This window comes from Corvus kubaryi, unplaced genomic scaffold (assembly GCF_017639235.1).
Source record: "Corvus kubaryi isolate FWS band 111438036 unplaced genomic scaffold, C.kubaryi_AGA036_p1.0 67, whole genome shotgun sequence".
NCBI lineage: Eukaryota > Metazoa > Chordata > Aves > Passeriformes > Corvidae > Corvus > Corvus kubaryi.
The window spans coordinates 6,376,774-6,389,305 of record NW_024582055.1 but is presented as its reverse complement, the minus strand read 5'-3'; the positions used below and the strand labels follow the sequence as shown (position 1 = coordinate 6,389,305).

Here is a 12,532-nt window from a genome sequence, read left to right as displayed (position 1 = left end):
GGGAGTCGCTTCTTTTTATTTTCTTTGGAGGCAGCAAAGTGAAATGGAAAAGAACGAGGTTTTGGTGGAAAGAAAGGAACTGCCTCTATCCGCCGCCGCTCCGGTCTTACCTTGTAGCTTTTCTAACAAAGTAAGAGCGGGTGAAGTCGCCGTGATCGTCCAGCCACGCTTCCACCGCTTCCTGCTCCGGCGGGGAGGGAGAGCAGCACTCCATGCTCCCGCCGCCGCTCTGCCGCCTCCTGCCGCGGCTACCGGCGCTGCTTTCCCCTGGCCCGGCCCGCTTCCAGCTGCCGGTGCCCTGAGCTCCCACCCCCCGCCTACGCCCCGCTCCCAGGTGTGCGGGCAGCAGAAAGCCTGGCCCGCGGCACCTCAGCGCATCTCCGGCCCGGCCGCCGGTCCCGCAGCGGGCAGAGCCGGCTCCACCTCCGCCGCGGCCCCGCCTGCTTCAAAAAGTGGTAAATCGAGTGTCAGTTCGGAGGGTTCTGCTGTCGGGTGTCACTGTGTGATCTCTGACAGACCTCAACCTGGGTATGAGTACTAAAGCCCTGGCTTTACAGTCCTTCATGCCTACAGTGCGGCTGTTAGATCCCTTTTAGACACTGAATAAGCACAGTCTAGCTTTGAAGATGCTCAACACACATCCTCTACTTTCTCAAAATTAGACAGCTGTGACTGAAATTTTGGTTAACACTGAGCATCGCTTTCATGTATTGTAGTTCCATTCTATGATGTGCACACATCTATGATAATTTATGTTCTGCATTCACAATACACCTTTCACAAAGTCTGATGCATAACAATGGCTTCCTGTGTTGCCACAGGTGCAGTGTCTTTGAAGGTAAGATAACAAATAGCAGAATGTTTCAGAGGAAGGGAATATACAGAGTCTTGAAAGTTATTCTCCTGTGTAGTCAATTAAGAGCTATTGTATGAAATGTTTTCTGCTGCTCTTAACCCCCTTTCAGGTGACTGTAGACTCCTGATACAGAGATATATGTCCTGTATATAGAGAGGTGGGATTCTGCACCTTGAGAAGGGGCTGCAGCAGGAACTTCACAGCAAAGGCCTTAAGAGCCTGTCCATGAGCTCAAGGGAAAAGTTCTATCTTCTGTGTCTTTGTGTCACATCTGTGTGTAGCACTCACTTGGACACGTGTGTCTTTTGGCTGTGAGAGTTTGTGTGTAATATGAGGCACACAGAAAGGGAGGTTTTACATGAATATTACTCTGTTATAAGGAGAATCTCAGGGGAAATGTTGTGCATGGTGACCGGAGAGCAAATGTGAAGATAAAACATAAGCCAGTTACACGCAGCATGAGTCAAGCTGCTGTTCAAGGCAAAGACAAATCTTTCAGCAGGGAAATACAGAATTACCAAGCAAACTGCATGAACAGACAACATGGCAATAAATGAAGCAGATGTTTAGTGCCAAAACCTGGAAAGAGTGGCATGTTAGAAAAAAATAAATAAACCCATTGTGTAAATCACAGATTTCTGCATTAACCATTTCATTTCAGAAAAAGGGTTCCGAGGCTACAGTAGACATGGCAGTTAAAGCTCCTAAGCTAGGCAGAGGTTTTGGAAAATGACACCATATTAAAATGCTGAAGTAAAACAGTAATGTAAAACATACAATTATAGAATGCAGATTGTATAAGTAACTGAAATGCCATTCCCTGAATGGTCTTATGTGGAATATTGATCATAGTACTGCTCATCCAATCTCAAAAAGCAATTGCAGAATCATCAGAAGTGACCTAGACAGGAAAAACAAGAAGGACCAAACTCATGGAAATATCTTTTCTGTAAGGAGGCAGAAGGAGTTTGTTTACAAAAGGAGAAATACAAATATATAATTTAATTACTGGTATTTAAAAAGTAAGATAGTATTTTCTCTCTGTCTCATAGGAGAATAACAAGGTAATGGTCAATGCAATTATGTCAGCTGCAATAGATAGCATCTCATTTCATGTAATTAGGAGTAGCACTAATAGAAATAAGCATTTGTCCTGTGGTAACATCCAGTACACCCCAGTCAAGAACAGAGGTTGCACCAAGGAGCACTGTAAACATGTAGCATTAAATGCCAGGCCAGCTGAGGTGCAGCCAGCATCCCTGTATTCCATGTCCCAAGGAACTGGGACCCATGGGTGCAGCTGCTGCTGCTGGGGCCCTTATTTAGCTTACGGATAAGAACCAGTGAAGCCAATGCAAATTATTATCTTCCTGTGAAGTCAGTGGCAAAGCAACAGTTCAAAGGATTGCTACCCAAGCAAAGAATAGCATATACTTTCCCAAAAGAAATAAAAATTGAACAGTTGGGGGGAAAAAGGGATACCTTCTCCGTATCCAATGAATTTCCATGAATAATAATGAACATGTTGTTTTCGTTTTTAAGGTGACAGGAGGGGATGAAGGCCAAGCATAACAAAAAACGAATGCTCAAAGTGGAAAAAGTCTTCCATAATTTTGGCTTCCAAAGTGCTCTGAAAAAGCTCCATGTATCTTAGCTCTCGCCCAGCTTTCCAGTCTGTTTCCACAGCTCAGAAGATAGAATTTATGTGGAGTAGCTCTAAACCTGAGAAGGCCTTGTAGTAATGACACACAAGTAAAAATGTCCAGTTCAAGTTTAGAAGCCGCTTGAGAGCTTAGTGTTTAAGCCGGGAAGCTTTTCCATCAGTAGGCCATGCTATTGCAGGACTGGTGGATGGAAAAAATATTTAGGTGAAATCTTTCATCTGATGTTTTGCAAATATTGTCATGTAAGGAGATAAAAAAGCGGGGATTTTTTTTGTCTGCTCAAGGCACATAAATTTGAAATGCTGCTAACTCAGGATAATTAGTAAGAATAAATATGGAAGTATGTAACCAGAGGAGAAGTAGTTATGTGATAATTTATGATTAAAGAACTCTATTTAAATTTTTTTGAAAGTAATATAATTCTTTTTCATTTCCCTTTAAAAGAAGAAAAAAAATGGTTTCAGATGTCAACATTGTTAACTTGCCTGATTTATTCATTAGATGAATTGGAGCAGCATTTAGCTTTGCTACAAAGTGGGAATTGGCCATCTTTCTGCCATCTCTTAAATCTGGAAAACAGTTGGTCCATTTTGGCTCCTAAATCAGGTTTAGGACTGTACTGTATGGCCAGTGAGGCTAGAATATGATAAGGCACAGGAAACTATTCCACTTCTTTATTAGCCAGCACTTTCGCACACACGCAGTGGAAGAATCCTAATACTAGTGAGGCAAGTTTCCATTTCCCTTCCATTCCATTGCATAAGGAGAGTGAAATAGCAACCAAAATGCCATTCATTCAAAATCTAATCATTATTTAGTGATGAAAACACTGAATTATGAGAATGTCTTATAAGTTTATTCTCTTAGTCCTTTCTAAATAATTGCTGGAAATGTTTCCCCAGAGCTGCTCAGCAGTTGCATAACCTACCCTCTCCTCTGGGATAACAGTGGATATGTCCTACAGGAAGCCATGGAAAATAGTAGCTTCCTCCTATTTTGATTTGAATGTGATTGAGCATTTGCGTCAATCAAAGTACCAGGCAAAATTATTGTTCACATCAGGAAAGCAGCAGCTTCTCAAAGCTGTTTGTAATACATGGACATTTGTCTGGAAAACACTGTCAGACTTTATCTCCTGAAAAATGTAAGTTAGGATTTGAGTTTAACATATTAGCATTTGATGTGTAAACCGGCCAGTATGCTCAAATTGTAACTTTTCCTGATTTCTATTGGAAGTCTCAGGATAAGTTGGAAAGCTGTTAGCAAGTCTCTCTCTTTTTTTCAGCCTTCTCTCCCTTAAGCTAAGTAGTGCCACATCTTTCAGTTCTTCCTTGGGCATCATGTTCTCCAGCCCTCTGATCATTCATTTTCACTGTGGGCATTCCCTAGATTGTCTCTACCATTCCTGCAGTGTCTCAGCAAGCTAGGATCAAGTAATCCAGCTGAACACAGATCAAATCCCAGTGAAGTGGAAGGAGTATTTTGGGTTCCTTGCAAGCTCTGCTCCTGCTAATACAGTCACCCTTGCTCATGGCTTCTTGGCAACAGCTTGATGTTGTTGACTTCTGTACTTTCTGTTCCCTTTTTTCATATACTTGCCATGTAGTCAGGTGCTGCCTGTGTTTATGTTTACCTCTGCCTAACTGCATTTTCTTGCTCTTGAACATTTTTAATTTCATCCTGTGCTTGCAGTATGTCTCTCCGATTTATCAATGCCAAATTCTGTGCCTGTCCTCCAGTGTGTATTTGGCCTTACCGAGCTTAGTGCAGACTTGCTGAAGGGCACAGGTCTGGGCAGTGATGGGTTTTGATGCAGGTAGGTGAAACTGTAGGTGGATAATGTATGCATAGGATTTGGTGGATTTTCCTTAGGAGGTAGTGGGCAGGTAGAAAATTTGTAGGGCAGATTTCATTCCAGGCCCTTCTCAGTGGCATACCAAACCCTTTCTTTATTTACATGATACTTAGCTTATTTTTAAAGAGCTTCTTAGCAATTACAAGAGCTTCTTTGCAATTACTTAGTAATTTTGAATTAGCAGTTGCTCTTATTAGTACATTTTCTAGTAATTGTGATTTTGAATTGAAGTATTTGGTTTATATTTGGTTTATATTTAGTCTTACAGATAATTATTGAGTCAAATTATAAGGGGCTTGTTTTCCTAGTTGTGGTTGTTTGGAGATGGAGACTCAGTGGCAAACTATATAAATGAAAAATTAGTCAGATTTTTTTCAAGAACATACCACTGCTATTTGGGCATCCACTCTTTCATTTCTATGTACTCCTACACCACAATTCTCTGTTGAACTTCTCACACGTTAACCTAGCAGCTGGAGTTTCTGAAGGCCCCCTATCATCACAAATTAGTATCATTTCTCTCAGTAAAACCCTTGGTTTTCTGGAGCTGTTTTTTCAGCACATTGTCCCTGTAATGATCTTTCTGAAACCACAGAGAGGTGTAGTAGCACCAGCTCCTGTGTCACTGTTTAATCCACCTTGGGCAATAAGAATAACTTTTGCCTACGCTTTGCTCTGAGAATGTGTCTGTTTTGGCCCGCTAGTTCTGTTTCTTTCTTTCCACAGTGACTTTTCCCAAAATAATTTTCTATCTTGCAAACGAGACTGATTTTCTTTGTTCCTTTAATGAAAAACTTAGATTTCTCTGTGTTAAAATATAGGCCAGACCTCACTAAGTGTTCTTAGTTGGTCTATATTAAGGGCCTGCCCTTCATGTTATTTGTAACTGTGTAACATTTTGTAATTTGCAGCTTTTTCCATCAATAATTTTATTTTTTTTTTCAGATCATTCAGTATTATTTGGGTCCATTTAGTATGGATCAGACTGATACTATACATTGCTGGGGCTTTTATCAAAAATCCTGTAAAGTTGTGAGTTGTGATGAAATCTTACAGGAGTTTACTATATCAGACTAATTCGTGGTCTCATGGGAAAGTAGGAAGTTTTTTTTTATTCCTGACAAAACTAATTTTCTGTGTTGACTGGCGTTAATTGTACTATCATCCTTTAATTGTACACTGATTTCTTCCTGTACCAGCCTTTCCATCAGTTTCCCTGACGTTGATGTCAGGCAAAATGATCTGCAATTTCTTTATTAAATAATGGAACAATGCTTGCTTCTTCTCTGTCTTGGGGATCTTATGTGGAATTTCAAGACATGTTTTGCTTAGTTTGGTTCTTTTAAATTTTATCTTACTGAGGTTTAGGGTTTGTACCTGTTAAACTGGTATTATTTTACTTCTTGATATTTTGGAATCTTAGTAGTGAACATACGAATTTCTGCTTTAATAGATCACATGAGAAAAATTTTAGTGGCACAGAGCTGGTGAAGTATTATGCAGTGGGCATAAAAATTGTTTTCAGGGCTTTTTAGGAATGCACAGACATTCTGGTATTAAAGGAAAATGTTAATCTTTGATTGTGAAAGAGCAACAACAAATTGAACAGTAAATACAGTGATAACATAACATTGATATTGTGACCTAAAGGTATAACCACAAAATTTTCACTGTTCTGAACAATATGAAAGGAAAATGTGTAAGAGATTAGCTTGTGACTAAGGCTCACTGCAGCACTGCTAAATGAATATAATGGGTTTGCATGGCATTTTAATTATACTCAAGAAGAAAAGTATGAGAACAGTCAGATTGAAAAGAGGTTGTTAAACAGGTGTGTGGGTTTATTTCTGTTTATCCCATTTGATTTTTTTTTTTTGGAGGGGTGTGGCGTACTCAGGATCCTGCCATGTTCTCCTTCAGTTTTCATACCTATCCCTGGAGTCATCTGTGGTGTGGACGTTTGTTTGGCCAAGGGAGTCTGAATGAGAGTATTCCCAATGTACCATTGCTGATCCCGAATCAGCAGCAATCTCATGGAGAGGTTTTCCCCACAGTGCCTATTCATGCCTCCTCATCTCTTTTTAAAGCTTTGGCTTATGTGAGCACTTGGAGCTTTCAAAACCTTTTGATACTTGGTAACTAGTTTCTCTCTGGTAAATACAAGACAAAAATTATTAGAGTGAATCAGTGAAATGGATCTTTAGATTCTCCCATCAAATAGCTTGGGGTCAGCATCAACCTGCCTTCCTGAAAACGTGAAGCTGTGTTTCTCAGGAAATTAGTATTACAAGAGCTGCTGGGTCCAAATTGTGATAACTACCTATCTTTTCACATTTGGTGCTACATTTCTGAAATTGCCACTTACATTTCATTGCTGGCAGGTTGCACACCGTTAGGTTTCTGAGACAGGGGCTGTCCATGGCCATGTGTTTCTGCAGCCTTTAGCATAGTTGGTACTTCACGTGCTGCTGTAAAACAAGGGACAAATTAAATCCATTTTTGTTGGAATCCAGATATCATTTGCATCGCTATTGAGCTTTTTCATTAATCATTGTCCCTCCATTAGATCAGTGAGGACAGCAATAATTGTCGCTAGTCTTGTATTACAGGTGTCTATAGCAAAATGGAAAGTTTATGGGATTTGACTAAGGTTATAGAAAAAGTTTATGTCATAGCTAAAACTACATCAAGTGAGTCACTTGTGTTTAGTATTACATTTAGTCTTCTAAATCACCAGGGAGCTGATTTTTAATCTATCTTTCTATAGCCACAGGGGTTCCACACTCACTCCTGGCAGCTTGTACCAGGTCCTAGGAGAGACAGAAGGAGTGTTGTCAACAATGTGGCAGACCTCATTTGGCACCTTTGCTCCCAAATGGATAATGTGAGCATCTGAAAACAGCGTGTACCTCACAGCCTGATCTGCTGGCTTGGGTTCGTGCTGAAGGAGAACCTCAGCCACTCAGCCCCGAAAACAGGTAGCTGGCTCATCCCTGCCTGTTCACTGCTGTGGCACCCCACTTTTGAGGCCTTCCATGTTGATTTTAGACCAGGGGAGAATCAAGCCATGTGAGATGAAAGCTGCCAGAAAGAGTGAGGAATGTGGGGACAGCAGGATGGAAATAAGCGCATAATTTTGCTAAACTGTTCCAATACGGAGCAATACTAAGGAGAGTCTTGATGAGCCTAAAACTCCTTCCAGCTGCTTGTGAGCTACCGGCTGTGCCTGACATTCCTGCTTTCTGGCTTCTAAGTCTGGTCTCTTTTTAGAACCTTGAAAAAAACCCAGTTTTTATTTGAGCTTATTGAATTTACTTTAATTTTATTTATTTCCAGAGTAAAATGTTTATGTGGAAACAAGTTTGTGTGGTGTTCTCATGGCTCAAATAGTAATACGAGCACCCCTGAGGAAATGAAAAGTGACACAGCATGGGCCAGCCTGCGAGGACAGCTGAGTGCTTGCAGGCTGCAGCCCGGCTTCTCAGTTCATCCTGCACTGAGCATATACACATTCCCTGCTGTTTTCCTCCTTTCCATGTGAGACTGAGTCACAGAGGTGCAAAATGGACTGAAAAGCAGGATTTTGTGTGGGGGGGACATAGTCTTTCTCTGCCATTTTGTTTTCCTTTGTTGGTGATGTAGAAGAGCTTCTGTGTTTTATGAGAATTTTGTGCTACCTACACACTGCCAGTACAGTGACATTAACAGGTAAAAACATAGGCAGAGAAGTATTGCAGTACTGGACTTCAGTACATTTACACAGACTTCAGATTCATTTATACTGTGTTATCTAAATTTGCAGTGTGTGCCTTTTGATTAGAACTGCCAAAATCTATTTTTTCTGTGACAGCTGAATTATGGATTTTGTGAAGAAAACCTCACAGCTGATTAAATTTGTATTGACAGGATTGCATTCTGTGTTAACAGGAAAACATCTACTTCGGGCCCCCTAAATCACATCTTTTCCTCTGCTCTTACTTTAAGGCCCTGAAAACCCAGGGTAAATCAGGAAATGTTTGCCACCACAGATGCTTTCAGCGTAAGGGAAACCAAACATGTCATTGCTAATTGATCAGAGTAGCTCTTTTGATAAATTTATATCTTCTTTTAATCTGCTGTTTGTCTTTCAGATGTGGATTGATTTATTCTTCCAGCATTTCTGTCCCAGGCAAAATGTTTTTGTTATTTTATGGAAGATAAATCACAGCTCTTCCCTCTAAATACTTAGTGTCTGACTCTTAATTTCTTGATCTCTGTGTGTGAATAAAAGTCTGACCATTTTAGTTTTGCTATTTAAAAGTACTCAGGGGAGGTAAGAGAATACAGAATGAAAACCAGCAAAAGGAAAAAGCCAGCACAAACCAAATCAGTCTTCTTGGTGGTTTTGGATTTTTAGTGAGGTTAAAAGATATTGATTTTATATGGACTATTATTAATTTTAACTTACTCGTGGAGTTTAATATTACAACCAGGTAAGACACATCTTGGCATTCATGTAATCTTGTAAGTCTATTGCTTGCTAGAGTATGAATTATTTAGAATGGAAAGTGTAGAACAAAAAAAGGATATAAATATATCTATAGAAACAAAACGAACAGGAATTGGAATTCTATAATGTTTATAGTTACTAATAAGGAAAGGAAATAAATACAAGTTGTTCTTAAACAGGCTGGTAAAATTGAAAGTGAATGCTGCAAGTTCTCCCAAGTGCTTTCCAGCCGTAAAAACTTGCAGAAAGTAGATTTTACCACAGATAGAACCCAGCTGAACATCGAGCTGAAATGTGCACAGTACTATTGTTTCCATTTGCTAACAGGCCTTACTTGCTTCAGGGGTCCCTGCATGTTGCGGCTGTTTTCCATTCCAAGTGGCTCGAAGCATTAGGACAGCTTGGTCACTTCACATCTCAGCAGGAAAGCTTCAGATTGAAACAGCCTCCCTCATTCAAAAACAGGGCTCCTTTCTTCTTTTTTTTTTTTTTTTTAAATTCCCCCAGGATTCTTGCTGTTTCTGAAGAGTTATGCTCGTGAGTAGTAATACAAAATGATTTCTGAAGCTCTTAGTAAAAATTAATAAAAAAAGAGGGGGTGTGTGTGTGTGTGTGAAACATCTGAAATATCTTTCAGATCTTTTATCACACAGATAAATCAGTGTGTATGTCTGTGTCTTTGAATATCTGTCAGTTCCTGCAGCTCCAGGACCCTTCAAATTCACTAGCCAGCATCATGTTCGTTCAGTGGAAAAATAAATATAACAAAATACTGTGAATATCTCAAAAAAAAAATTAGGAGTCCTGTTGGAAAGAGACACAGTCTTCATGCCTTCATCGAGAGTCAGGATGTCAATGACCATCTCAGGAGGGGACAGCACCCAGGCAGCAGAGAACCAGCATCCTGCTGGTGCTGGAGCTTCAGCTGTACCTCTGCACGGTCCCAGGAAGGTGTTAATATGATTCACTTAAAAACCTGGCAGCCACAAAATACAAATAGAAAAAATGCAGCTGGATTTATACTAATGCTCCCAGAGCAAACAGCTCTCCTGTTTCAGGCTGGACTCATGTCTGCTCTCTTGCTCCTTTCCATCTGCTAACATCGAGCTCACACATGTCTTACCCACTACTGCAAGAACAGTGGGAGACAGCCTTTACTAGCTAACTTTCTTACCTTGCCTAACTTTGCCCTCCTAGTTTTAGTTTCTTTTGGAAGGAATTGGAGAAATGTCCCTCTGCACATCGACCTTCCAGCTTCCAGATCAAGGGTAAAGTTCTTTCCTGGTGTCTCTGGTGTTCTCACCACATTTCACCATATTCTATTTCATTCTTGTATCATCACCAGTGCTTGAAAGTACGTTACACTGCAATGCAAGAGCAAAATACCCTCTCCTATTCTCACCTTCCTCAGGAAACTCTTCTTTGGCAGCACTCAGAGACACGAGTCAATAGCAGCAGAGAGTCATCTTTATCTGACCATGCACGCTGCTGCTTCTGGTTTGTTGCTCCCCTTTTGATCTCGCTCTGTTGTGCTCACAGATCTGTGCTGCTTAGCAAAGGTCCTTGGGACACGGACCAGGCCTTTGTGTTTTGTACAGAGTGTTTCTGTTCTCTGGCTGAATGTCTTGACCTTTAGAAGGCAACTCTAAGGTTGTCAAAATGTGGTTTATTTAATCAAGAATCTAATTCGGAGATAGCAACTCTGTTACAGGCCCGAAATTCTCTCTTGTGTATGGTTCATGCCAACACAGCTTTGCCCACACAAATGTTCACGGAGCTCAAATAAAAAGAGCTGTAAACAGAGAAGAAAAGGCTTTCAAACTGATGAGGAAGGCTTTCTTAATATTTATGTTCTTCCTTGTTGGCAAAATGGGTAATTTGAATTCAACTTAATCTGTTTTTATTTCAAAAATGAGAAATATACAACTGATACTTCTTTCCTCAGCGGAGCAAATTAGTCAGTGAGCTAAGCACAACACAATGAAATGAAGCCATTTAAAGAAAACCATTAAAGGTAAAAACATTTGAGTAATCAAAAACAATGTTCCCTTCAGAACAGGGCATTACAACAAAGCTGGTTTTTCTGCTGGTCTTGTTGATTTTCACTGACTACAAAGCAGAATAGAAACTTTCTCCATAAATCCCTGGGTGCTAATGCAGGAAGGTGGCTGTGTAATCTGAGCTGTCTGACCCTGGCAAAGGAGCAGACTGTGAGCTCACTGCCTAAAGAAATGATTAAAAAATTCAGTGCTGGGAGGACAACTTGCTGCTTTATTAACATTTATCAAATTAAAGAAGTTAAATATCTGAAGCAGTATGAGCAGTGCATAAAAGCAGGGGAGTGAAAGGAGAAAAGCTGGTTTTGGGGTGTGCCATGGCCTCTCTCAGAGAGCCTCTCATCTATCTGCTTTCCAATTTGTCCTGTCAAACAGCTGGCTTGGCCTGGGGTCCACAGGCAGATGAGCAGTACCATTCATACACCCTGCTATCCAGAGCACAAATGTTTTCCCTGATGCCTGGTAGTTCCTAGCCAGCTTCCAGAGCTTTGGCAGAATTGTTCACAGATGTTTGAGACATGGGGATGAGACAGAAATTTGTTGAAGAGGGATATGAAGTTAACGCATAGTTAATACTGTTGTCTTTATCTCTGTGAAGTCCGTCTCTGCAATCTGGTAGGGAATGATGTGTGCACATTGCATTAAAATTCCTTCTTGGAAGTTATATATCCCAGAAGTTTAGGAAAGAAGCTTTTTTATTTGCATGTAAGTTTTAATGTCCTTTGAAAGGGATTGATCTGTCAGTGCTGGGGCCGAGATGTGATCCTTATTCACGGGGCATGGTGCACATCTCACTCTTCAAAGAGCCTTCTAGTGTGCCACTTCCAGGCAGCTCCTCAGCCCAGCAGAAGGGGGAGGCTGGAGTGGCATCCTCCTCAATACCACACTTTTGCTGTGGTTGGCTAAACCTCCCCAATAAAAGCTGTCACCCTCGGGGCAGTCCCACAGCACACTGCCATGTCCCCATTCCTCCTCAGCGTTGCTGTCAGGATGGTAGGAAAGCTTGGGATTGATGCCAGGTCATGAGAGAGCAGAATTTAGACCGAAGGTGTTTCTCTACAGAAAGGCGTTTTTCTACCGAAGTCAGTAGAAACTGAAGTGGCCCTAAGTATACATTTATAGGAAAAGTGAAAAACAAAGTAGTGACAGACAACAAGTATTCTAACAGGAGAATCTAATTTTTCTCTTTTCACCACGTTATGCAAAGGACGATGGTGAGCACTGTGTTTGCTGGCAATGGAGGGAAGTCTGGGGAATCTATTCATTTTCCTCCTCATTTAAACAAACACTCTCAGAACCATGACCAAGAAAGGAAGCAAAAGTACTTAGCAAACTTACATTAAGTGTTCTAACTCAATGTTTGTATTTTTCTCCTGAAAAATATACTGACTGTATTGGTAGCACAGTAGTGTCCAGCTTCTGCAGTCTGATGTCGGAGAGGGCTCAGGGAATATTTTTAACCTTGTATGGAATCTTAATTTTATTTTCAAAATACCTGAAGCTCAGAACAGTCTGAGCTATTCTGAAACAAAAATTGTGTCCTTCAAAGAAAGTTCATGCAACTCCCACAGGGTAATCCTGTCTGGAAGAAAAAGCGACTAGTGCCCAGAG

The 12,532-nt window shown here is 40.7% G+C and overlaps 1 protein-coding gene and 1 long non-coding RNA gene across 6 annotated transcripts in view; one reads left to right on the top strand and one right to left on the bottom strand.

Moving 5' to 3' along the window:
* Positions 1 to 12,532, top strand: part of LOC121674258 — a 116,202-nt gene that overhangs the window by 59,774 nt on the left and 43,896 nt on the right. The gene's annotated exons all lie outside the window — the stretch shown is intronic.
* PDE5A (phosphodiesterase 5A) overlaps positions 1 to 12,532 on the bottom strand; it is a 107,291-nt gene that overhangs the window by 51,782 nt on the left and 42,977 nt on the right. The window contains exon 2 of one of the 5 annotated variants that reach the window (XM_042048478.1): positions 6,741 to 6,843. The exons of 2 other annotated variants lie outside the window; for them this stretch is intronic. In XM_042048478.1, coding sequence (XP_041904412.1) covers positions 6,741 to 6,823 — 83 coding nt within the window. In that variant the 5' untranslated portion in view covers positions 6,824 to 6,843. Of the gene's footprint in view, positions 1 to 110; positions 394 to 6,740; positions 6,844 to 12,532 lie in introns of those variants that run through there. 2 more of the 5 variants (XM_042048479.1, XM_042048477.1) reach the window with 2 other exon arrangements.